The sequence below is a fragment of the Suncus etruscus genome, chromosome 4, assembly GCF_024139225.1.
Source record: "Suncus etruscus isolate mSunEtr1 chromosome 4, mSunEtr1.pri.cur, whole genome shotgun sequence".
Lineage (NCBI taxonomy): Eukaryota > Metazoa > Chordata > Mammalia > Eulipotyphla > Soricidae > Suncus > Suncus etruscus.
In genome coordinates this window covers 4874862-4900510 of record NC_064851.1, presented here as the reverse complement: position 1 = coordinate 4900510, position 25649 = coordinate 4874862, and the positions used below count along the sequence as shown (strand labels likewise).

The 25649-nt window shown below is 50.8% G+C and overlaps 1 protein-coding gene across 1 annotated transcript; it reads left to right on the top strand.

Moving 5' to 3' along the window:
• The first annotated feature begins 10714 nt into the window (after positions 1-10714).
• PVALB (parvalbumin) lies at positions 10715-24840 on the top strand. The gene is made up of 4 exons (XM_049771739.1): positions 10715-10855; positions 12315-12447; positions 14075-14184; positions 24636-24840. Exons 1-4 carry the CDS (start codon positions 10795-10797, stop codon positions 24662-24664), a joined length of 333 nt encoding a protein of 110 aa, XP_049627696.1. The 5' UTR covers positions 10715-10794; the 3' UTR covers positions 24665-24840.
• Positions 24841-25649: the final 809 nt, after the last annotated feature.

Here is a 25649-nt window from a genome sequence, read left to right as displayed (position 1 = left end):
CAGGTCTTGGGGTTCCCCCCTCCGTAGCCTAGAGGTATCTGCTCCCCTTTGGACCTGCAGCCCCTCACCCATTCCCTGTTCCCCACCTGGTTTCCAGGAACACAAAACCAAGAGGCCAGAGTCCCTCAGCTTAGACAGCCTGCCTGCCTTTGTCGCCCCAACCTCACCTCCGTGGTCTCTCAATTCACCCCAGGATCTGAGCCTCCAGCCTTGGGGCTCCATTAGCTCTGCATTAGACACACTCTTTTAGTCTCTCGGGGGTCCTGCTAGGGGAAAGACTCAGCTCGAAACCCCCGATCCTCACTTGTGTGGGCTTCACCTCCATAACCCCAAACTCAGGATCCCAGGTAGCTTCTTTTCGGCCCGTTTTACAGATGGTCACCCCAGGCCCAGTGAGGCCAGACATGGGGAAGCACCAGAATTGGGTCAGAAACCGAGCATGAGCTGGGGCCCGCCAGGTCCTCATCCCCCCTCCCTCAAATTCACCGCACCCCCACCCCCAGCTCCAGCTTCTGATTCCCTGCAGACATGGTGCCAACCTACAGAAGAGGGGCTGCAGGGGAAACAAAGTCACAGGCTCCAGAACAGGCCTCAGGAGCAGCCGCATGTCTTGGATGCCTGGGTGCTGAGCTCATGCACCTCATTAGGTCCTGCAGAGCCCACGTAACCCACCGGGCCAGGCTGCTAGCCGCAGCCTCCCAGGATCCTGTTGCCGGCCCAGCAGGTGGAAATAGTGTGAACTAAGGAAATCGCACCAGCGAAGACAACAGCTGAGCGCAGTCTCCTGGCCCTGGCAGGGCTGAGGAAACTTTGCTGACCCGCAGGCTCTGGCCGGCGCCGCTCCACCAGCTGGGAGGCCAGAGAGGCTGGCTTGGGGGAGCAGTGGGTTGGGGGGAGGACGAGAGCAGACTATTTGGGCCTGGGGTGACTGAATATCTGAGTCTCAGTGTAGAGCAGTGCTTCTCCATTATTTTCTGTCATGCCCCCCTAGGAAGAAGAAAATATTTTTTGCAGCCCCCCACATGACTGTAAATAGTATCTTTATTTAAAAAAAAACTTTAACTTGCAAAACAAAAATATATCAAATAATTTGAGCTGATTTCTTAATCAGAGGTGGTGCCTGGATGAATGGCTCCATTGAGCACGTTTTGCGATGCATAGTTTTTCAAAGTGGGTTTGAAGCAGGACACAGCAACTCTCAGCTTCAGAGACATACAGAGATATAAACACGGGGCTTAGCTTGTTAGGACAGTGTTTGCGGAGGTCAAACGCACCCCCTTTTACGGAGTCTCACACCCCCCTTTGGGGGGCATGCCCCACTATTTGAGAAGCACTGGTGTAGAGTCTGAAAAAGAAGGTAAGGGGATGGGTGGAGAAATAGCAGGGCAGAGAGGGTGCTCACCAGGCATGCAGCTGACCTGGATTTGATCCCCAGCATCCCATATGGTTCCTTGACCCCCGCCAGGAGTGATTCCTGAGCACAGCGGCAGGAGTAAACTGCTGACATTGGTGTCCTTTCTCCTCACAAATGTAGAAAATATAGGGATGAGAAGGATAGGATAGGACAGGGGGCAGAGCACTTGCCTTGCACAGGGCCTATGCAGGCTCTAGATCTGACATTCAAACGAAACAAAACAAAATAAAACAGGCGTGAATGATAGCATGGTGTATAGAGTGTTTGCCTTGCATGCAGCCAACCCAGGTTCCATCTCCAGCATCCTATATGGTTCCCCCAAGCCTGCCAGAAAAAAATTGAGCATTGATAGGTGTGGCCCAAAAACAAGAAGAGAAAGAAAAAAGGAAAGAGAGAAGGAAAGAAGGGCCCCCAAAAAGGGGGGGGGGGGCAGAGTGATAGCACAGCCGGTAGGATATTTGTCTTGAACATGGCTGACCTGGGTTTAATCCCCGGAATCTCATATGGTTCCCCTGAGCCTGCCAGGAGTAATTGGTCACTGCTAGGTGTGGCCTAGCACCTACTAAGTTTTCTCCTCAAAAAGAGTAAGAAGTCCAAGATGCTAGAGAACATTTGCTCTTGGTAAATTGTCAGGAAACCCACCAAAGACTGAACAAAGTGTCTGGTTAGCTTGCCCTGGTCCCCAAAAATACCCCCAAAGGAAAAAAAAAACAAGAAAAGAAAGAAGGAAAGAAGTAAAGGAAAAGAAACATAAAGAAAGGAAAGGGGCCAAAGAGACAGCATAGCGGTAGGGCTTTTTTGCCTTGTATGCGACTAACCCTGGAGAGACTGGTTGGATTCCCGGCATCCCATATGGGCCCCCAGCCTGCCAGGGGCGATTTCTGAGTGCAGAGCCAGGAGTAACCCCTGAGAGCCCCCATATGTGGCCCAAAAACCAACCAATCAATCAATAAAAGAAATCAATTTAAAAAAAAATAAAGAAAGGAAGAAACAGTAAACAGGAAAAACAAGAAAGAGACATGAAAGCAGATAAGGGCGGCCAGGTTGGCTTGTGGCAGAGCCTTAGCCTTGCATGTACTGTGTCGATCCCTGGGTTGAACCTCCATTTTACACAAAAAAAGACAAAAAGAAAAAGTGAGGTTGGGGAGGGGCCCAGAAGAAAGACTGCATCTTGCCCCAAGGGGATCATTTCCTATCAGGGTTCCCCAAAGTGGGGGACACAGACTCTAGGGAAGTGCTAGGTTACTATAGTGGCCTCAGGTGTGAGTCGGGAGTGATTTCTGGGGTTGAGGGAGCTGAGTAATGATTTCTCCCCCAAAAGAAATAGAAGTCCAAGATGCTAGAGAACATTTGCTCTCGGTAAATTGTCAGGAAACCCACCAAAGTGTCTGGTCAGCTCGCCCTGGCCCCCTAAAATACCCCCAAAGAAAGAATCCCAGAGTCTTTTACCCAGAATCCCTCACTCTCTATGCCAAGACACTCATTCATTCTACCGTCCCCTAATGTTGATCATCTGCCCCCAACCCCCTGTGGGAAGTTGCCTTGAGACCAAGCCCAGCATTCAGCCAATCAGGGTGGCCCAAGGGCAGGATATTCCCCCAAATGAGCCGTTCAGAGCCAATGAAACTAGACTCTGGGAGTTTTGATCAGGCTTTAAGGCTTTGCACAAATCTTATCCACCCCTACAGCTGTGCGCTGCTTTTATCCACACATCCCGCCCCTTAGAGGACTTGGATCTAAAGGTTCATAACACTGTGGGGGACTGTCATGCTGTAATGCCTGGGTGACAGCCAATGTGAGCAGGTGGCCAACACAGCACCTGTGTCACTGAGAAACAGAATCAGCGTTATTGACTGTGGATGCTTGTGTGTGTTCTGAATCAAGCCGTACCTGAACCCGCCTCCCGTATTTTTCAGTTGCACAACTCTATCAACACCTCCTTTTGTCTTAATCTAGCCTGAGTGAGGTTTTCTGTCAATGAAAGTTCGAAAAGCCTGACAGAAATCCATTCTAGGGCCTCAAGGCACTTGCAAAGCCAACGAATGACAAGCTAGATGCTTGGAATAACACGATTTCATGCCAAGAGTACTAGGACAAGTTTCAGGATGTCCAACTCGGACATTTTGTACTACTTCAAGTCTTGGGTGTGGGGGAGGGGGCTTCTGATTTAGAAAAGTTGCTGGAATAAATTTGTTTATTGGGGCCTGGGGGCCCCACACAGTGGTGCTCAGGGATTACTCCCTGACTCTTCTCTCAGGAATTATCCCTGTTGGTGTTTGGGAACCAAACCCCGGTTGTCTACGTGTAAGGCAAGCACCTTTCCTGCTGTACTATTGTTCCTCCACCCTTGACTGCTGGTATGGAAATCTCAGCTCTCTTTTATTTTATTTTTTGGGGGGGGAGGGCACACCCGTTTGATGCTCAGGGGTTACTCCTGGCTAAGTGCTCAGAAAACGCCCCTGGCGGGGCCGGGCAGTGGCGCTAGAGGTAAGGTGCCTGCCTTGCCTGCGCTAGCCTTGGATGGACCGCGGTTCGATCCCCCGGTGTCCCATATGGTCCCCCAAGCCAGGAGCGACTTCTGAGCGCATAGCCAGGAGTAACCCCTGAGCATCACTGGGTGTGGCCCAAAAACAAAACAAACAAAAAAAGAAAACGCCCCTGGCTTAGGGGGACCATATGGGACGCCGGGGGATTGAACCACAGTCCTTCCTTGGCTAGCGCTTGCAAGGCAGACACCTTACCTCTAGAGCCACCTCACCGGCCTCAAATCTCAGCTCTCTTACTTCCTAGCTGTGTGACCTTGGAGTGGTTACTCGACCTCTCTGAGACTAATTCTTCAAACAGGATAAGACAAAATCATACCAAAATTACCGTGAATAAGGTTACATGGGCTTCATCTCAGTCCTGATAAGCTGCTGTGAACATAGAACATCTGAACTGACTGCTGAGAGTTTACTTTTTTTAAACACTTTTCAAAATTTAAAAACAAATCATTTAATTGCCTCACCATGGATGCAGTTACAAAGTTGTTCGGATTGAGTTATAGTCATACAGTGTCTAACACCCTTCACCAGTACATATTTCCCAGCACCAATTTTCCTCCTGCTCTCCTCTGCCTGCCTCTGTGGCAAACCTTCTCTCTCTCTCTCTCTCTCTCTCTCTCTCTCTCTCTCTCTCTCTCTCTCTCTCTCTCTCTCTCTCTCTCTCTCTCTCTCTCCTTCTCTCTCTTTTCTCTCTCTTTATGCTTTAGATACTGTGCCTTATAATATTATTGCTAAAGGGGTATGACGCCTATCACTTTATCCCCCTTTAGCACCCAATTCTTGTCCAGAGTGGTAATTCCCAACTCTCATGGTCATAGCGCTCTCTTCTCTGCCCTTCCCTTTGCGGCAAGCTTCCTACCATGGCCTGGTCCTCCTGGCCCTTGTCTCTATTGTCTCTGGATAATATTAACATACTATATATTTTTTAATCTTTATTTAAACACCGTGATTACAAATATGATTGTAGCTGTATGAATTCAGTCATGTAAAGAACACCCCCCTTCACCAGTGCAACATTCCCACCACCAATGTCCCAAATCTCCCACCTGTACATATATATTTTTAATATCCCACAAATGAATGTGATCATTCTATGTCTACTCCTCGTTCTATGACTCATTTCAATTAATACTTTGCATATCCATCCATGGATAAGCCAATGATATGACTTCCATTCTAACAGCTGCATAGTATTCCACTGTGTAGACGTACCACAGTCTCTTTATCTGCTCGTCTCTTCTCAAGCACTTAGATCTTACTAAGAGGTAGATTGTAGATTGAGTGTGAGCACGGGCCTTGGGGAAAGTTTTAAGTCCAACCTGTTCTCTGTGTGTGCCCTTAAGCCAACTGCCTGCCATCTCTGAGCCTGATTTTCTCAGGTAGCAAAACATCTTTTGCTAAGAGACTTGGGCCTGGAGAGATAGCACAGCGGTGTTTGCCTTGCAAACTTTGTAAATCCAGGACCAAAGGTGGTTGGTTCGAATCCCAGTGTCCCATATGGCCCCTCAGGCCTGCCAGGAGCTATTTCTGAGCAGACAGCCAGGAGTAACCCCTGAGCATCGCCGGGTGTGGCCCAAAAAACAAAAAACAAAAAACAAAAAAAAAAAAAACAAAAAAGAGAGACTGCAAGGACCAGAGTCCAGTGCAGTGGGAACTGATGTTTGTCATGGCACACCCAGGTAACCAGCCCCATGCTCCCCAAGAATGTGGTTTTACCAAGCACCCCTTAAGGATAGAACCTCAAGAATTTGCCACTTTCCTGCCTCCTTGAGTCCTCGTCACTTCAAGTTTTGATGATCTGAGCTCTGGGTCCAGCCACACGCTGTGGCCATAGTTCCCAGCTCCTGGGTGCCCCCATAATGTGACGCAGGAACCCCACGGTCAGCACAAGATCTGACCCAGGTTGTGCCTCAGATGTGACAAGAGTCAGAGAAGATGAGAAGACTGGCTGCCAGCCCTTACCAGGAGAATCAACATCTACATATATATCATCCACTCAATCTCTTCCCTTCTCCCCTTGAAAACAGTCAACTTAGACTCACTGTTACTTATTGTGGTAAAGTTTGGGGGCCACATCTCACAGCACTCAGGGGTTATTATTTACTCTGTGCTCAGAAATGACTCCTGGATGGCTTAAGGGACCATATGAGATGGCAGGGATCGAACCCGTGTCAGCCACAGGCAAGGCAAGCACCTTCCCCATTGTGCTATCACAAAGCCCCATGTTATCTTGATATTTTTATTTGGGGAAGCAGGGTGATGGTGAGTATGTTTGGGCCATACTCAGCAGTGCTAAGGGCTTAACTCCTGGCTTGTGCTCAGATCTATCACTCCTGACTCAGGACTCGGGGGACCATCTGGGGTGCTGAGGATTTAAACCCAGGTCAACCGTATACAAAGGCAAGTGCGTTATCCATTGTGTAATTTCTCTCTGGGTTTCCCTTATTCAGTCACAGTCCACCCTGAGCAGAGATCCAGAAATAACCCCTGTGAGCACTGCCAGGTGTGGTCCCCAAGCTTCCAACCCTCCCCCCCCAAAAGCTAGACCCAATTGTTGATCATCAGTTTCCTGGTGATTCTTTGGAAGGTTCGGAATGCGAAGAAGAAACTTCCATAGACCTTCTAGAACTCCAGTAAATATTTATTCAGTCCATGTACATTGCCATGCGTGCCATGTGCTTTGCCAATGTACCTCTTGGGTGGCAAAATAACCCAGAGCATGCCGAGGAACCCTTGTGAATGTCCTACAAGTTCTAAACCTTCGTATCACAAAGGTTTGTTTGGGGGCTAGAGAAATAGTACAGGGGGAAGGGGGTTTGCCTTGATTGTAGTCAACCCGGGTTCGACTCCCAGCATCCTATACTGTTCCCTGAGCACCACCAGGAGTGATTCCTGAGCACAGAGCCAAGAGGAACCTCTGAGTGCTGCCAGGTGTGGCTAAAAAACCAAAAAGACTGAGCAAACCCTGTGTCGCCTTTAGGCAGGGCTGAGACCCAACACGGGGGTGGAGTGGGGAGAGGGCAGGAGGTGCCACATCTTCAGCTCCTTTATATTCTCAAGTGGGCATATGACAGAAGTGGGTCAGAGCCCCATGGACCTGGGGTTGGAGCAATAGCACCACAGGGAGAGCACTTTACATGTGACCTGGTTTGATCTCCAGCATACCATAGGGTCTCCCTGTGCTCTGCCAGGAGTGATTCCTGCGCGCAGAGCCAGGAGAAAGCCCTGAGCACCACTGAGTGTGGCCCAAAGCCAGAAAAACAAGACAAAACAATGATCCTATGGGCTCCAATGGGCTGAGACATCCCCCACCCCACCCCGGCCAGCTGCCTTCGTCAAAGATGAACTCATTACCTGGGGACTCTCCTTCCGGCTAGTGGTCAGCGGAAAGGGTGAGCCCTAGTGAACCTCACTTTTGGGTGCTGGAGTGAGGCAGGGGCCCAAGGTTATTAATAGGCCTGGCTCGATGGGTCCCTGGAGGCCGAGTGTGGGACGGACACCCTGCATCACAGCTGGGGACAATCTGACACCCCGAGGGGTGGGGGCCGGGGGCTGGAGAGTGAGCCACCTCCCAAAATAGCCAGTGCAGAAGCCTATATAGGGGGCTGGCCCCCGTCGGGCCCAGTGCCCCACAAGCCCTCCCACAAGTCGAGCCTGGCCTCCCAGAGACAACTCCAGCCCTTTAGCCCAACCCAAGGTGAGTGGCAGCCTCAGGGCTCGGAGGAAGGAGGGGGCACAAGGGAGAGAAGCTGAAGGGAGGGACAGTGGCCCCCCTGTTCTACTGCTCCCAGATCCCCAGGGACACAGAAGGACTTGAGAGTGCAAGAGTAGAGTCCAGCCTCTCACGTGGGGGTAGCTGGGATACTGACCCCCAGCACCTGGCGCTGGGATCCCCACTTGTAGAGGAAGAGGGGTGGAGCCAGACATCTGGGGACCCCGTGGACAGGAGTCAGGAGAGGTGGTGGAAGCTGGAAGAAGGTTGGTAGGGCAGTAGCTTGGGGGTGCTGTATTGTTGGGGCACACCTGCAGCCTGGGGAGGGGACATGGGGGGGATAAGCTTTGGCTGAGACTCAGGTCAGCTTGTCCCCAGAGCCCCAGGGGAACTCATAGCAAGCTGGATTCTGAGCACGGGGGTACCAGGAGGGATCAGAGAACCCTAAGTTAGCACTCATGAGTGGGTCCATCTTGGCGGCTGTGGTGCTGTGGATCCTTCAGCCAAGCAACTACATGCATAGCCTCAGTTTCCCCTTTGCTGCAGGGCACAGGTGCTCCCTGGGATGTGAATGGTGGTTGGTTGAGGCAGAAGTTGGTGCTGAGATATAGACCCAACATTTCTGCATGAGTTGGGTACAGGGTCAGCTGAAGGGTCTGGGAAAAACCTCATCCCCGAAAGGTGAGGTCAGGGGCTACTGGCCCAGAGCCCCTGAAGGCGCTGACTCATAGGGAGGAACGGGCCTGGAGCCAGCGAGAATCCTTAGGTTTCCTGGAAGGGCAGACAGCCAGGGCAGAGAGCCGAGACAGGCGGATGGAGACACCATGCGGAGTCTGAGACCAGGCCCCAGGTGTCCTGCGCAGGTCCCTCTGCAGGAGTTCAGCCCAGCACTGGCCTGGGAGCAGGTGGGAGGGGAGAGAAGCTATCTTAGCTGGAAGACACCCCTCTACACACACACACACACACACACACACACACACACACACACATACACACACACACACACACATACGAGACACACACACACTCACTCACACACTCCTAGGAAGGATGATAACCTGTTGGATGGTCTAAAAGTGTATCTGAAGGTGCCCCCCAACATGGTCTCTGATCTCCATTGGTGGCCCAAGTAGATTCCCACCCTTCCTGGATCCCCAAAGTTTACAGTTTACAGGGCAGGAGGAGGCTGGAACTCACATTGCTCTTTCATAGCTCAGGAAACAAGTAATTAGTTAGGATGGTGGGAAGGAATTTTAAGAAGTTAGACTAGGGGGAGGGAAGGAGGGAGGGAGGAAAGAAGGGAGGGATGAAGGAAGGAAGGAAGGAAGGAAGGAAGGAAGGAAGGAAGGAAGGAAGGAAGGAAGGAAGGAAGGAAGGAAGGAAGGAAGGAAGGAAGGAAGAGTTAGGAGAGGAGGAAGAGAGGATGAAGGGAGGGTAGGAAGGGAGAGGGGAAAAAAGAAAAGAAAAAATGGAGAAAGAAAAAGGGAGAGAAAAAGAGAGAAAAGGGGAGAGAGTAAAAGGAAGGAAAGGGAAAGGAAAATCAAAGAAAGAAAGAGAAAGAAAGAGAAAGAAAAAAGAGAAAGAAAGAAAGAAAGAAAGAAAGAAAGAAAGAAGAGCAAAAGAAAGAAGAAAGAAAGAGAGAGAGAGCTCGATCCCCCGTTGTCCCATATGGTCCCCCAAGCCAGGAGCAACTTCTGAGCACATAGCCAGGAGTAACCCCTGAGCATTACCGGGTGTGGCCCAAAAAAAAAAAAAAAACAAAAAAAAAGAAAAAGAAGGGAAAAAAGGAAAAAAAGGAAGTAAAAGAAAGGAAGAGAAAAGAAAAGGGGAGAAAAATAGAACACAGGAAAGAAAAGGAAGGGGAAGAAAGATAAAGAGAAGAAGAAAAAAGGAAGGAAGGAAAGAAAGGAAGAAAAGAATGAGTAAAGAAAAAAAGAAAAAGAAAGGAAAGGAAGGAAAGAAGAAAGTAAAAAGAAAGAAAAAAGGAAGGAGAAAGAAAAGAAAGAAAGAAAGGAAGGAAGGAAGGAAGGAAGGAAGGAAGAAAAAAGGAAGGAAGGAAGGAAGGAAAGAGAAAGAAAGGAAGGAAGAAAAGAGAAAGAAAGAAATGAAAGAAAAAAGAAAAAGAAAGAAAGAGAAAGAAAGAAAAGAAAGAAAGAAGGAAGGAAGGAAGGACGGAAGAAAGAAAGAAAGAAAGAAAGAAAGAAAGAAAGAAAGAAAGAAAGAAAGAAAGAAAGAAAGAAAGAAAGAAAGAAAAGAAAGAAAGAAAGAAAGAAAGGAAAGAAAGAAAGAAAGGAAAGAAAGAAAGGAAAGAAAGAAAGAGAAAGAAAGAAAGAAAGAAAGAAAGAAAGAAAGAAAGAAAGAAAGAAAGAAGAAGAAAGAAAGAAAGAAAGAAAGAAAGAAAGAAAGAAAGAAAGAAAGAAAGAAAGAAAGAAAGAAAGAAAGAAAGAAAAGAAAAGAAGAAAGCTGAGCAAGCACTGGGATTTCGGGGTTCCAGAGCTCACTCCCCTGGCCTGGTAAAGGGGTCCCTTCCCAAGCGCCAGCCTCACCCGCTTAGCTTAGCTTTGCCGCCTCTCGGGGCACCTCTGGGTCAGATTCTCAGACTTGAGCGCTCAGATTTTGCAGCATAAATTTGCATGGAGGAAAGAAGAGCTAGAGGGGTGAGGTAGGAACTAAGAAAGCAAGCCGGGCAGAGCCGGGCGGAGGGGTGCAAGTCTGTCCCCCTGCAGTCCAGACCCCCACCCTCCCCAGGGCTGACCCTCTTTCCACCCTAGACCCTTGTCCTGGGTGTCCTTGGAGAGCCGGGGAACCCTCCGGAATGCGCTGGTGCCAAGAGCGCACTGGGAACCCCTGAGGTGGTCCCTGCCCTCTGGGGACTCGGGACCCCCCAAACCCCGGAGAGGGGTGCTTGGAACCCGTGCGGGACCCGCACAGCTCGGCGGCCAGGCTGGTACTGAGCTCGGTTCTGGCTGCCCGCCCAGCCTGGCACCCCCTGGCCAAGAGCCAGGCCAGGCGAGCGTGCGCCCGGAGCGCGCGACACTGCAGCTCTGGTCATATGAGCAGAAATGATGAGAAAAGCACTTTTTTAATCTTTTCGCACTTGCTCTGCCCGCTCAAACAGTTGCAGGATGTCGATGACAGACTTGCTCAGCGCTGAGGACATCAAGAAGGCTCTGGCAGCTTTTGCGGGTGAGCTGCGCGCTACCCTGCTTTCCTTCTCCTCTTTCTTCTCCCTTCCTCTGCCACCGGGGCCCCTGCACCTCCTGTCCATCTGTCCGTCCTGCCCTACGCACCCTGAGGGGGGTCTGGGCTGGGAGATTGGGGTAGGATGGGATGGGGAAGGGTCCCCCCCCAACTCTTTGGCAGCAGAAAGTGGGGAAACTGGGCACCCTGCTTGAAACTAAAGGATGCCCATGCCCTCTTGGCCACATAGTCCAAATTCAGCATCTGGACAAGGCGAAACCCAGGCACGCTCGTGGGCTTGGGAACGGCCGGACAGGGTGACCTCCTCTGACCTCGGGGTCCTTGTGGATGAATGTCCGAAGTTTCCCTTTGAAAGCATGTGGCTGGTGAGGGCTGCCCGCTTTTTGGGACTCTGGGTCCAGCGGTCACTGAGGATGACCCCGACTGTCCAAGCCCTCTCCCCACTCCCAACTCAGAGCAGCCCCTCCGGACAGCCACTCATGCGGGTTACCTTTACCTTTCCGCAGTAGGCTCTGCTCTGCCTAGCCGGCTCCCCGACTTAACTTGCAATCTCTTCTCTCTTACCTCTCCCAGCAAGCGCAGGGGGGTAAGCGCTCAGCAACCTGCCTTGGGCCCCCGAGACCACCCGGATAGGGGGAAACTGAGGCTGAGGAAGGGCTGGACGTCTCCCAAGGTCACCTAGCTGGGCAGAAGGTGGGCTGGTGTGGTGGTCTTAGCTCCCATTAGAAAGGCACGCAGAGCAACTTTCTCTCCAGCTCCAGGCTGAAAGGGGACAATGGGACCCCAAGAGGCCCATCCCCATGCGCTCAAGTTACAGGATCTCACAGTGCTGGAAAGGGGGGGGGGGTGGTGCCTTGCTCCCAGGGAGGGAATTGACTCTGGGGAGAAATTTTATTTAGGCAACCTTGTCTCCCAGCCCCCTTCTCCCCTCTGAAGAGAAAAAGTGGAATTCCTAAGGGGGTCCCTTGGACTCTCCACCCCAATTTTCCCCTCCTCCCACTGGGTTAGCAAGAAACTCCTATCCAGTTCCTGGAGAAATTAAGAGGGCAACCCCTACCCCACAGATACTGGGGTTGGGGAGGGAGCTGGCCCAAACTCGGGGCATGGTAGCTGAGAAACCCCTCTTTCTTCCAAGGTTGCACCCCCACACACACACCTCAATGTGCAGTATGGAGGCCAGGAAATCTTCCAGAGGAGGCACAAGCCCATTTTTGTCCAATTTTTCTATTTTTGACCTTGGGCCAATCCTCTCTCCTTTTTGGGGCTCCCAAATGCTCCCCCATCCCTGGGGTGCCTTCCCTCCATCCTTCTGCACCTCTGTGGGGGGAAGTAAATGCTCTGCGCCCTTTCTCACTCCCCCCACCTTCTTCTTGCTCCTTCCTCCTCCTCTTTTTTTTTTTTTTTTTTTTTTAAACTCAAATGGGCTTCTCCCTTTTTCCCTCAGGTGTGGATTCCTTTGACCACAAAAAATTTTTCCAAATGGTTGGCCTGAAGGGTAAGAGTGCGGGCGATGTGAAGAAGGCCTTCGAGATCCTGGATAAAGACAAGAGTGGCTTCATCGAGGAGGATGAACTGGGGTAAACTGAGGCTAGGGCACATGGGAAGGGAGCTGGGGCTGGGGCAGAGCTGCTCCCTGCAGGCCTACCCTCGCCCCATGTCCCCCAGCACCAAGGTGGCTTCCGGAAGAGCATGCGCTGCTGCAGAAAGGGCAGCTAACTAGGTTAAATTATAGCCACTTAATATCACTAATGGAATGAGGCTACTTAATAATTTAATACCAAGGAAGTGGCTGTTCTCGCCGCCTCACATCGCAGGCAGGCAGTGAGCCCTCACTTGGATGTTTCATTGATTCTCACTTGTCCCCAAGACTCTCCCCACCCTTACATGTTCACACACACACACACACACACACACACACATAATACATTCCCATCAGCCTAGTTCTAGCTGCCAAAGTCATATTGGGTGACTCCAGAGGTTCCAGGGTGCCACCTTGAGATGATGATTTTATTTTACTTTTGGGGTTTGGGGAGGTCACACCTGGTAAAGCTTAGAAGCAGATCCCCCACGGTGCTTGTGGGACTTAATACTAGTTCTGGAACCCAGAGCTCATACGTGCTAGGCCTGTGCTCTGGTCCCTTGAGCCATCTTCTCAGCGTGGGGGTTGCATAAAAAAAATAACAACACAGCGGGGAAGGAGCTTGCCTTGCACTCATCCCGCCATCCCATATGGTCCCCTAAGCCTGCCAGGAGTAATTCCTGAGTGCAGAGTCAGGAGTAACCCCTGAATGCAGCCGGATGTGGCCCCCAAACCAACAAAATACAAAAGTAGACAAGTGCAAATGGTGTTGGCAAAGTCACTTCCTGACATCTCCTCCTCCCCACCCCTGCCCACCTGGCCCTGTCTATGTCTGGCATCTGTCTGGCAGGACTATCCTGCATCTTATTAAGAGGAAGAGGAAAGAATGGAGCAGGGTCTCTCCCCTTCACCCACTGTCTCCCCCAGACACTCCCACTGGGTCCCCTCTATCTAGAAACCTTCATTTCTACACAATCACAACGTGCTCCTGCAGCCACTATCTCTACTCTGGGTGTTACCTCCAGAAAACCTGTCTGATGTTTCCCTTATCCGGGATGGGGGTGGGGGAGGAAGGTACCTTCTAAGACTCCTCCAAACACCCCCATATTGCTCATATTACACTATAGAGTCTCTCTCCCTCTCTCTCTCTCTCTCTCTCTCTCTCTCTCTCTCTCTCTCTCTCTCTCTCTCTCTCTCTCTCTCTCAACACTCCACTTCTCCATTTTCCCCAGGGGATCTCCCCCTCATTTTTTTTCTAAGCTCATCTCTCCACCTCTGTGTCTGGCTTCAACCAGGCTCAGAGAAGTTTCAGCATTGGCTGGAAAATAAAGTCAGGTCTGCACTGTGGTGAATCCTCCCTTGAGGACAGTCTGTCCTTTCCCTGCGCGTCCATCCTTCCCTTCTGGGCCCTCCCCAGCCTTTGTCTAGTCCAGGTGCCCCCAACCTGCACATTTGCACACATGCCAGCCACTTCCCGCCGGCTAACCCAGCTGCCCACCGCCCTCTGCCTGCTTCCACCGCACCCCTGCAAACTCGGTAATTCTGCAAGGTGCCCTTGGCTGACACCCTCCCTGACTCTCTCACTCTCTCTCTCCTCCCCCTCACCCCTGCTCTCCCCTCCCCAGATTTATCCTGAAGGGCTTCTCTCCAGATGCCAGAGATCTGTCTGCCAAGGAAACCAAGGCACTGCTGGCCGCAGGGGACAAGGATGGGGACGGCAAGATTGGAGTGGAGGGTGAGTGAGAGGCCATGACCTTGGGTCTCGGGTCTTGGGATGCGTGTCTGCTGCATATTCCTATCCTGTGTCCCCCAAGAAGAGAAGGAAATGAGTGATATGGTAGGTCTGGGATGAGGCACTGAGAGGAGGAAGCAGACAAGAGCTAGGTTCCCCTAAATCTGAGTCAGAGGTGCTTAGCTGAGTTGCTTCCTACCGGAAACTTGACCTAGCTTCTGTCCAGGTTCCTTCCGGGCCTCTGACCCAACTTGCTGGGTGACCTTGGGGCGTCTTTCTCCTCTGGGTCTCAGATGCCCATGTGTAACTCAAGAGGAGGCTAAAGGATCCTCAAAGCCCCAGTTCTCAGATTCCTGACATGGAAAGTCCTTATCTCCATCCAGCCCTGCTCATTCACTCCCTAGACAGTTTGCCCTGGTGTCCTGAACTTCCTGTCTCCAGGCCTCTCTGAGCTTCTCCCTTCTAATAGAATATTCCTGCAGCTGGATGAGCTCAGTGCTAATTCCCCACTCACCTAATGAGGCACGTTCCCTCATCATCCTCTTTCTTGGCATCTTTAGGGATCGTGTCCATTTTGCAGATGGGAAAACCAAGGTTGAAAGCGCCTCTTTTTAGTACTTTAAGGCACACGAGGAATTTTGAGCCCTTGCAAGATGCCGAACAGGAATGACTGTTGGCTTGGGGTTGTTTTGTTTGGGGACCACATCCAGTAGGGCTCAGGGTTTACTTTGGCTCTGTGCTCAGGAATTGTTCCTCACGGTGCTTGCGGGGGACCATATGGGATGCTGGGGATTGAACCTGCGTTGACCGCGTGCAAGACAACCCTCTCCACCCTGTACTATCACTCTGGCTCAAAGAGAAATAATTCTTTCCAACAAGCTCTACCACTCCCAAGCCCCCTCCTGGCCTTTGTGCTCAGCTAATAGAAAACTGGGGTCGTATGTGTGTGTGTGTGTGTGTATGTGTGTGTATGGGGCGTCCTGGCTCTGTTCTCTGGACCTAGTATTGTGTTGTCATCCCAGTCCTACCACTTTCTATCTGTATGACTCTGGGCTTTTGTTTTCTCATCTTGGAAAGGAGAATAATGATTGTCCTGAAATGGGCTCTTAGTTTTGTTTTGAGGCACTGCTGGGGCTCGAACCGGGGCTGCACACATTCAAGGCAAGTGCTCTGATACTGAGTCACCTCCCCAGCCTTATCTAGCATGATTGTCTTGAGGCATGGATGTACTTGTATGCAGGATTTAGCAGGGTGGAAAAATGCGTTATACACCTAACAACTTCATGAACAGAAATGGGGACCAAACTTTTGGCCCCATCCTGAGGCTCTTCCTAACCTAATGCAGGCCACTTGGAATGTCCACCTCTCCCAAGACTGTGTTCCTCCTCCCCCCACTAATTCCTCAAGGAAAGGTATGGACCTTTCCCCTCCTATGACCTTGACTTAGGCACACTCTGTGCCCAGGTCTCCCTCCCTACCTAGATGTGAGTTCTATCCTCAAAACTGTTCGGGCTCCTTGTGAAAATGAAGCGTCTGTCAAGTCCAAATTGCCTTGGGAAAAGTGCGAGGACGCTGACCATGGGGAAAGTTTATTAAAGTTTTATGTTGGAACTAGAATAGAGACATTCACAAGGTCAGACGCGGCCAGTTCCTTGGCCTCTGATGCCACCTGCTCTTCTGGGAGGTGGGATAAAGAAAACAGGGTTTAAGGAATAATAAGAACCAATGAGGCTGGGGAGAGTCAGATACAAGTGTCAGGTCTTGGGTACCCCCAGAGAGTGTGTGTGTGTGTGTGTGTGTGTGTCTGTGTGTGTGTGTCTGTGTGTGTGTCTGTGTGTGTGTCTGTGTGTGTGTGACTTTCCCCTCTCAAAATCAGGCCACTTAACAGTTTGCTCCAACCCATGCCCCCTTCTGATGTGACCCCATTCCGGCTGCCAGGTCCACCTTCCATTTTTTATTTCAACTCTGCCACCAATATGCCATTGTTCCTAAGCCCAAGGCCGGGTCTTCACGGCTGGCTGCTCCAGAGCAACCTAAATCAAGGAGGGGGAAAAAAAATAAAAAATAAAAAAATCCAGGCCAGCTGCCGGCCTCATTCCCTGCATCCTTCTCTGCCCAGCCCAGATCTTAAAGTGTTCACCTGAGTCTTCTCACAGAATGCCAGCATATGTGTGTTAAGCCCTGGGACTCACCTGCCATCGGCTTCGAAGCCAAGGCTCAACTCAGTACAATGCCCCTGAGCTCTGCCATCCTTGGGAGCTAGGTGGGGCCCAGCCTGGGACATTCTGAGAATCCCAACACAGTCTGTGGACATATTTTACACTGCACCCAGAAATGTCAATACCCAAGAGCCATTGTTGTGGTGTGTGCAGTTGTGTGTGTGTTTGTGTGTTTGTAAGCACATAAATTGATACATGGTCAGTGGTGCCATTGGGAGTGGTGAGAGGCTGAGATGTGGGATTCTGTACAGATCTGGAGGCTGTGACCAGCCTTGTAGTGGTCCCAAGAGCAGGGCTCATGACCATACCCATCTCCGCAAAGGCACTCAAGGCTAGGACATGGTGGGTGGGTTTCAAAAGCAGCCAGGAGAGAGAACTGTTTGCCAGGGCTTGTGATGGAGAAATAATGGGCCAGAAGGTCCAGCAGGTTCTCATCCATGGTTCTGCTTTGAAAAGCATCTGGCTCAGACCTGCTCATCATTGGGAGGATGGCCTTGACTCCCAGCTAGAATCCCATGGCCCTTCCATGCCTGCTCTTTCCAATCTCAGGGGCCTTGAACTGGTCAGTCCCAAGACACCCAGTGGCTGAGCATCTAGACAAGGGACCAGCTCAGTGCTCAAGCTTGGTGGCGACCTTGACCAAAAGAATATACGTAGCAAGGACATGTGATGTCACTGAGGCATATGGGGCCCCGTGGTTGGCACTCACTTCCCCTGCACTTCTCAGTTGCCTCAGACACAGAGACAGTGACAGGGTTTTGTAGAGGGAGCTCAGGAAAGAGGTGAGGTCAAGAGCTGGGTCCAAGCCCTTTAGGACTCAAAGCCTTATGTCCTGTGCTACTGGCTGTCCCCCTTTCATTTCCGGTTGTTTCCTTTCACTTCCAGGGGTCACTTTCAGCTGTCCCCTTTTGCTTCTGGAGTCCCCAACATTCCAGGACTGCATTTCTTCCATGTGACTTGCACTTAAAACTTTACTGGAGAAGCTCTGCAGGGATTGGCTCTGCTCATATCTTTTGTTGTTATAGTTTTTTGGGGGGTTGAGTATGGTTGGTCATTTTGGGGTCACAGTTGACTGGCTATACTTGGAGCTGATTCCTGCCTCTGTGCTCAAGGACTATTTCTGGCAGTGCTCAGGAGACCACACCTGTGTGTTCTGGGATTTGAAACCAGGCCATGTGCAAGGCAAGTGCCTTACCCCTTTGTACTAACTTCCTAGTGACCCTTGTATTCACTTTTATGGGGGGGGGCACCCTTGGCATCACTCAGGGGTTACTCCTGGCTCTGCACTCAGAACTAACTCCTGGCAGGCTTGAGGGACTACGGGATGCCGGGGATCAACCCAGGTCAGCCACTTGCCAAGCAAATGCCCTCCCCACTGCGCTCTCGCTCCAGCCCCCCTCTGTTCACTGGGCACAGGGTGAGGCTGTCTTGAGACTCTGGTTAGGGGTTCTAGAAGCAGGCACTGCTCCAGCTCTGCCTCCGTATGCCTTTCTGCAGGTGGGTGACACTTCCTGGGTTCCTTCGGGTGCCAGATGGGAGCTCGAGAAAGACAAGCTCTAATAATAACCTTTTGCATTCTCTGGGACTCTACATCCAGGAAGTTCAGGCTTTTATAGACAGACGGGTCGATTGATTCTTGAAAACCGCCCTTGAAGCGCAGTGCAAAGCTGTTAAAGGGGGGTTTAAGGCAGAAAAGGAGACATGGGCGAAGGTGACAGATTGCCCCAAATCCAACCACAATGGCAGAACCCAGGAGGTGCAGTTGAGTAGACAGACGAGTTCTCTCAAGTCCTTTTTTTGATCTTTGCAAAGGTGCTTCTCAACTGGGGCGCCCCTGAGGGGAAGCGCCTGGAGGCTGTTCAGAGCCCAGGTGGTGTCACCCCCATGCCCAGAATTTCTGTTGGCTTAGGTCTGAGGAGGAGGCCCCCCTCCAATCCCAACTTGTGCATTTCTTACAAGTTCAAGGTAGTGCCCACAGCCCACACTTTGAAAATCGCTGTCTCCGAATTCTCTAGGAAGTTGATGCCAATCTGTCCCCTCACTGACAGACAAGGAAACTGAGGCATTGAGCGGTTAATTGTGTGATTCGGGAGCAGTGTGAGGACTGAGTCTGCAGTCAGGCTGGGAACTCACCCACTCCCCATCCCCATATGTCCCCCATAAAACCGTGCGCCCCACTGAAACTGCCCATTTGGTACAGGCAGGGGAGACGGTCCCACCTTCAGGCTCTGTCTGTGGCACCCACTATATGGACAGAGAAACTGAGGCTAGAGGCTGAAGGTTTACTGACTCTTAGGTTCAGAGCTGTCCAACTCCGCCACCAATTAGGATCCTTGGGTTCCAATGACCTTGTTCTTCTCCATGCTTTTGTAGGCAAGAGCTGCACGCACGCCACACACACACACACACACACACACACACACACACACACACACACACACACACCACAAACGGCACGTATGCATTCACCACACACCCAGACTTGGTTTCCAATATTTCCTTTTCCATCTCCAGGGCCTTTCATGGTTTGCTTTGGTGCTGCTTCTGCTGAAAAAACTCAACGTCCTGATTACAGCTTTGCCCTTGTAGGCGCATAAAAGCCTTGATTTGCCCTTGCAGCTTCCTGCTGACAAAACCCTGATCTTTCAGCCTTACACTGCCACTTTACCAGGGGCTGTTGGAAAGGTCAGAAAAGAGCCCCTTGCTTCTCCTGGGATGGAACTGGGGTGTTGGAGTCAAACAGGAAAAAAAAACCATCCTTTGAAAGTAGATCTCAGCCTGGGGGAGGAGCCGGCCTTTCTAGTCCCCCCAAAGTGGGGATGAAAGGCTTTTTTATCAACGGATTATTGCTCCTCTCAGTGTTCTAGAAATGCCTGCTTTTCTCTGCTGTCTCTGGGAAGCCTTTCTGGGACTCCAACCCGGCCCAGAAAGAAAATCCACTGGCAGAGGGGAGGAAATGGCCTGTAATTCCAGCCCTCCAGCTCAACCCCTGTGGGATTTGATTTCCAAGCTGGTCAGGACCTGGCCATGGGGTCTGTCTGCAGCCTAGATCTGCAGGGTTTGGTCTCTTCTCCCTGCTTGCTAAGGTCAGAGGGACGGAGTCTGCCATTCCGCTAAGACCCAAGGAAATCAGGACTCTCTGAGGACAGGACAGTGAGTCCAGTCCAGAGCCAAGCCCCAGGGCTGGTGGAATCCGGGTCTCCCTCCCCGCCACTCCCTCCAGGCTGCGCAGAGATGTGAGTTATAAATGGTTTGTGCTGTGTTATTCCCGCGTGGACGCTCCCTGGCCGCTGCGTCCCGCTGCACTAAATAAGTTTCAGCCTGCGAGAAGGAAGGCATGTTCCTTATGTAACTGCACTCCTGGAAAAATTAGGACCTTAGAGCCCAGGGAAGGACAGCAAGGACAGGCTGGCTGGCTCGAGGGTTTTGTCTGGGTCTCTCCAGGCGCCTCCTCTGCCCTCTCAGCCTGCTTCTTCCCAGCCACCACACTCTCAGCCTCAGTTTCCCTGGAAAGGAAATGGGGACAAGAAAGCAGGGCAGGATGAAACGGAATCCTCTCTCCCTCTCCACCCCTGGGCCCTGGGATTGTTGATAAGTCTCTTCTGGCCTGACCCTGCCTGACCCCACTTTGCCTTGCTGCTACGCAGAAAATGATCCTGTTTGCAATACCGGTTTATAAGAAACCCGGCCTGGGAGCTATTTCGAGAGGAGGCGATGAAGCCGGGCCCGTGGCCTCCATCCTGCTGCTCCTCACCACTGAGGGAAGCAAAGCGCCTTCCAGCAGCTGACTCAATGCCTGTCTCAGTTTCACTGTGGGCGCCCCCCCTCTGGGCCGCCTCCCCCCCTCTCCGACAGAGCCGGCCCACCTGTCAATAGCTTCTAAATTTATCCAGTCCCCACAGCACCCAGGGTTGGGGCAGATCTTATTAGATATCGCATCGTCTGGCCCTCTGTTCTCATTCTCTGCTCTCCGGAGGCTGTTGGTATCAACAAGCCAGACCCAGGACACCCTCTCCCGTAGCTTCTCAGGGCCAACGGAGGGTGCTCTTGGCTTGCATCAGGGATGGGGATCTGGATTCCTTCTAAATATGTACAACTTCCCACCTCAACAAGGAGTACACTTGATGTCGTTGCATGAGGCCTCATTGCCCATCCACTCTGCTGGGTCAGTCTCACTCTTGGCCCCTTTGGGAGATGGTCTCAGGTATGCCCATTTGACAGATGTGGAAACTGAGGATCAGAGAACTCTTGTTTCCATGGAGGGGCAGGCTGGAGAGGGGATCTCATCTAGAAGAAGATAATAGAGGGTGTCAGGACATTTTGTTTTGGAGGCCACATCTGGCATTGTTCAGGACTTACTCCTATCAGGGATCATTCCTGACAGGCTTGGGGCACAAGGGGGCATCGGAGATCCAACCTGGGTTGGCTTTGTGCAAGACAAGAAAACACGTACTATTGCTCTGGATCCTGTTTAGCTTTCTCTGTATTTCTGACTCCCTCATCATAGTGTCGGGATTTCTCTGGGGATTGTGTCCTCAAGGCTCCATCCCAAATTGGTTGTGTGGAAGAGGTTGGAGCTAGCTGGAACTAACATGTATGGACTATGTGCCTGGCACTTTCTGGTTTAATTTTCCTCTTGGCCATGGATCCATGGCATTTTCATACCCAATTTGCAAATGGAAAACTGAGGCTCAGAGAGGATGAAAGGCCACCCTGTCAGGTTGTGATGGGACAAGATTTGACCCAGTTTTAGAAAAGCTAGAGGGTATGAAGGTTGGTCTGAAGCACTGCCAGGAAGTTGGGGAGAGCAACTAAAGTGGTGGAGAAACGCACAAGAAGTAGAAGGGAAAACATAGGAAGTAGTGAGGGAGAACACAGGAAGCAGTAGAGGAGAGCACAGGAAGTGGTGTGGAATAATACCAGAAGTGGTCAGGAAGAGAACAGTCATGAGAAAGAGCACAGGAAGTGGTAAGGGGAAAAATCAGTAATGATGCCAACAAGTAAATCTTGGAGATCACTTGCAGAGTCCTCACTGAATGCCTGACAGTAGGTATTTTCAAGGTGTGGTGTGATGTGACTGGAGCTGTAGAAACAGCTTGAGATCAACAGCTGCCTAGTCTTGAGTGTTGTCAGCCTTATGGCCAAGAGCCACCCCAAGGAGTGGCTACTTGAGGAGCCCACAGCAGAGACACATGGCTGTGAGCAGTGAGTCCCAGATCCCCAAAGCAAGAGTTGGGAGTTGACATCTAGACTCGTGTTCAAACTGGGTTGAGGCAACATCTAGGCCCAGTACTACACAGATAACAAAACTAAGTGGGGTTCTTATCTAGGGACCTCGAAGGATGGTAGTAAGTCAAGGGCATCTTCTGACATCTTCCCTCCAGTAACCTAGCCCTTATCCGTGGACTTTACTCTCGTGAGTGCTGGCTTATTTGTTTGTCATGAGGAGGAAGACCAGGACGTTTTAGAGGAGACTTTTTTTTTTTTTCTGTGTGTGAAATGAGGGTTGTTAGTTAATTGGCTGGTTCCTAAGAGCGCTGCCCTGGGAGAGACAAAACAGACAAAGAGGTAACCCCTGCCCTCAATTTGTCTGCAAAGTGCCCCATTAGGGTTCCAAGAGGATAAAATTAGCTTCCTGTGTTTTCTACAGACATCAGTGCTGGTGGCCGTGGAGACATCCAACTGCTAGGGGCAGCTCTCAGAACGAAGGGGCTCTGGTTTAAGAGGCCTTTGACTCTCCCTTAATCAGGCTGCAAATTCCCCTGTTTTCCACTACAGTCTGCCTCTAAGTCTCCTCCCACAGACACACCAAGCACCCCCCCCCCATGTGAAGGACAAGGTGGGCTCCTTGCTAGGGTAGCTGAGAACACACCCCCTTCAGGGTGAGAGCCAGAGGATAGACACCAGCTGGCAGTAGGAAGTGGGAGGTGGTCCATGGATGCTTGTCCCACCAGGAGCAGCTTTGGACATCCATGTGGGTAGAAAGTGGGATTCCTGAGATACAGGGTAAAGGCTCCCTCTGCTGTCTATCTGCCCTGTCAAGTCACCTCTCTGAGCCTCTGTTTTCCCATCTGTAAAATGGGAGTCATTTACTTAGCTCCCAGAGCTGTTGTGAGAATGATCTAAGATAAGTCCTGCTTGCTGAACCATCAGGAGGTTCAGTAGTCACCAACCACCTACTCACCTAATCTTCTACCCATCTCATCTACATCTGTCCACCAGACACACACTCATTTATCTGTAGATCTATCCATCCACTCAACCCACCCACCCATCCATCCACCCATCTATCTATACATCCATTTGCATCCAACCAATAGCCGCCCACTCACCTATCCATCCACCCATCTGTCCATCCATCCACCTATTCATCTATCCATTCATCCATCCATATACCCATCCATCTGCATACATCCACCCACTCACCACTCCATCCACCCACAGACAAAAATAAGCAAGCACATGAATAGATCATTTCAGAAAATGCTGAGTGTCATGAAGTAAATAAAAAGTGGCTGGTGTGACAGAGTCATGGGGATGGCGATATTCGAGCTGGACATATGTCACTCTATCCCTAGGTCAAAGTAGGTCACAACCCTGCAGGACGAAAAAACCCAAGAGCAGAATTTGAGTCCGATCCCACTTGTGACTTTGATCAAGTCAGTGGACTCTTGGGCCTCAGTTTCCCCATCTGTAAAATACAACTAATGGTTCTCTTCCATGGGGAAGACATCATACTTAATTAGATAATGTTTGCAAATACTCCCCACTTAGGCCATCAGTTTGGAACAATTTTACAAATCGTGAAAGTGGACCTCAAAGGATTAATGGATACTAAAATACATCTTGAAAGATCACCAGCCTCACTGAGGTATTTTAGGGTCAACAGGATCATGACTGAGGGGACAAATGCTTGACCCCTGGTCTTGGAGTTCAGAGTCAATTCTCGTAACTTGCTGTTAATACTCAGCTCTACAGACTTCCTCCAAGCCCTACTTGAAGTGATCCCTGGTCACAGAGCTAGGATTAAGCCCTGAGTACCACCAGGTCTAGCCATCAAAACAACAATAAAAGGATCTAGGAGATAGTAGAGCAGATGCCTGACCTAGGGTTGATTTGTATATGGCTGGGTGCAACCCTAGTGACTCAGCGTCACTAGCAGAACTCAGGGATCCCATAGGAGACTAGTGGCATCCCTTGGCCCTTACATGGAATGGTTTACCAGTTGGCCAGTTGACTGAGATCAGTAGAAAGACTCGTATGGGGCCACCTGAGCACTGCTTGGGAGCTTCCTGCAAAAAAAGTTTAAGGAAAAAAAAAAAAAAGAGCTGCTGGATCACCAAGTCAGACAGCGAGGATCCACTTCTGTCCTCCGGGGACTGAGGATTGGTGTTTGGGACTGAGGATGGTCCCTCCAACTGCTGACTGTGAAAGAATGGGTCCCAGACTGATGACCAGGGACAGTTTATTCCATTTCGACAATGCTTATGTAGGGCAAGAGAAACCAGGATATGTACAGGGTGGCAGGGCCACAGACATAGCAGAAAGATAGACAGGGGCAAGTGAGGCACCAGGGAGAAAATAAGCATAAAAACTGGGGCTTAGGAATATTTCTGAAGCAACAATAAAAGTGGTTGATAAGTGATCGCCCTTAACCATATCTCTCTGTGAAGGAGGAGGGATGGCCTGGAGTAACCAATGATCACGGGGAGATGGTACCCCTTTTTGTGCTGTCCTTCTCCATCTCTAAGTGGTGTCTCTGAAGCTTTCACTGCAAGGAGAGTCCCCAGCACTGTTTCTCTATGGGGTTCTGTCTGCCAGGTGGCTTAGGAACACAATAACAGTGGGAATCCAACAATATTGAACAGACCTGGGCTAAAATCCTGGCCATTGCTCCTGTGTGGAAAGGGGGTGATGAGAGAGACATATTCTAGGGAGGCTACAGCACCTATTGGGCTTAGAAAAACAACAATGAGGGTCAGCATTCAGGTGATGATTGGCCCCTAACCTCACTAGACTTCTTCACAATCACTGGTGAGGGGCATGATGACACAAGGCAGAAATGTGGCCACTCAGCCTTTCTTCCCTTGCCGAATCCATGCATTCATTCCTGTGGCCCATCTTCTGTCCCTCCACAGCAGATGTGAGAACCAACAGGAACTGGGGTGGGCCTCGACCGTCTTCTCTGTGTTGCCCACCTCTGATTTCACCTTTCCTTGTCATTTGCTTTTGCAGAATTCTCCGCTCTGGTGGCCCAAAGCTAAGAGGTACTGGCTGCCAGCAGTCTTCCAGCTCTGCCCCCAGCCCTGGATCTCAGTCCCTTCTGCATTTCTGTTCCATTTGTTTATGTTATTTTTTACTCCCCCCTTCCCGCCCTGCGGCCCTCGAATGACAGCATTCTTCTGGAACATGGTGAACGAACAATAAAGTCTGTTCCAACATAAGTCTACTGCTTGGGATAGGCTGGGCCTGGAGGGGAGGGGAACATGAACCCTGCCTCAGCTTTCCTGGCAAGCAGGATTTAGTGAGGATGGGAGGAAAGGGTGATGGATGGTGTTCTTTCACTGCATCCTCTTGGAGGGGTTCCTCTGCTTGGGCTGCCCTGTAATCCTTGAAACTACCCCATAGAGATAGTGAGGAGACCCCCATGTTACAGATATTGAAAGTAAGTATTGGAAAGGGGAATGTATGGTCTTCTCAGACTGGATGGCTAAGAGTCAAGGATGGATGAGTGGGTGGGCAGGTAGGTGGATGGAGGGCCGATGGAGGAATGAGTGGGTGGTTGGGATTGGTGGATGGGTAGGTGAGTGGGTGGGGAGGGTGGGTGGGTGGATGAATGGGTAGATGGTTGAATGAATGAATGGGTGGATGGGTAGGTGGGATGGATGGATGGTTGGGTAGATGGGTGGATGGATGGATGTGTGGGTGGATGGATGAGTGGGTGGGGAGGGTAGGTGGGTGGATGAATGGATGGATGGTAAAGTGATTGAGAGGTTGGATGGGTAGATGGGTGGGTAGATGGATGGGTGTGTGTGAATAGATGAATGAGTAGGTGGGTAGTATGGATGGATGGAGTGGGTGAGTGGATGAGAAGGCAAGTGGGTGTATGATGGGTGGATGGGTGAGTGGGTGTACAGGTGGGTGAGTGATTGGATAGGTAGATGGCTGGTAGCTAACTGGATGGGTGGATAGATGAATGGGTGGGTAGATGGATGGATGATGGATATTCAGAATGGGTGATGGATGATG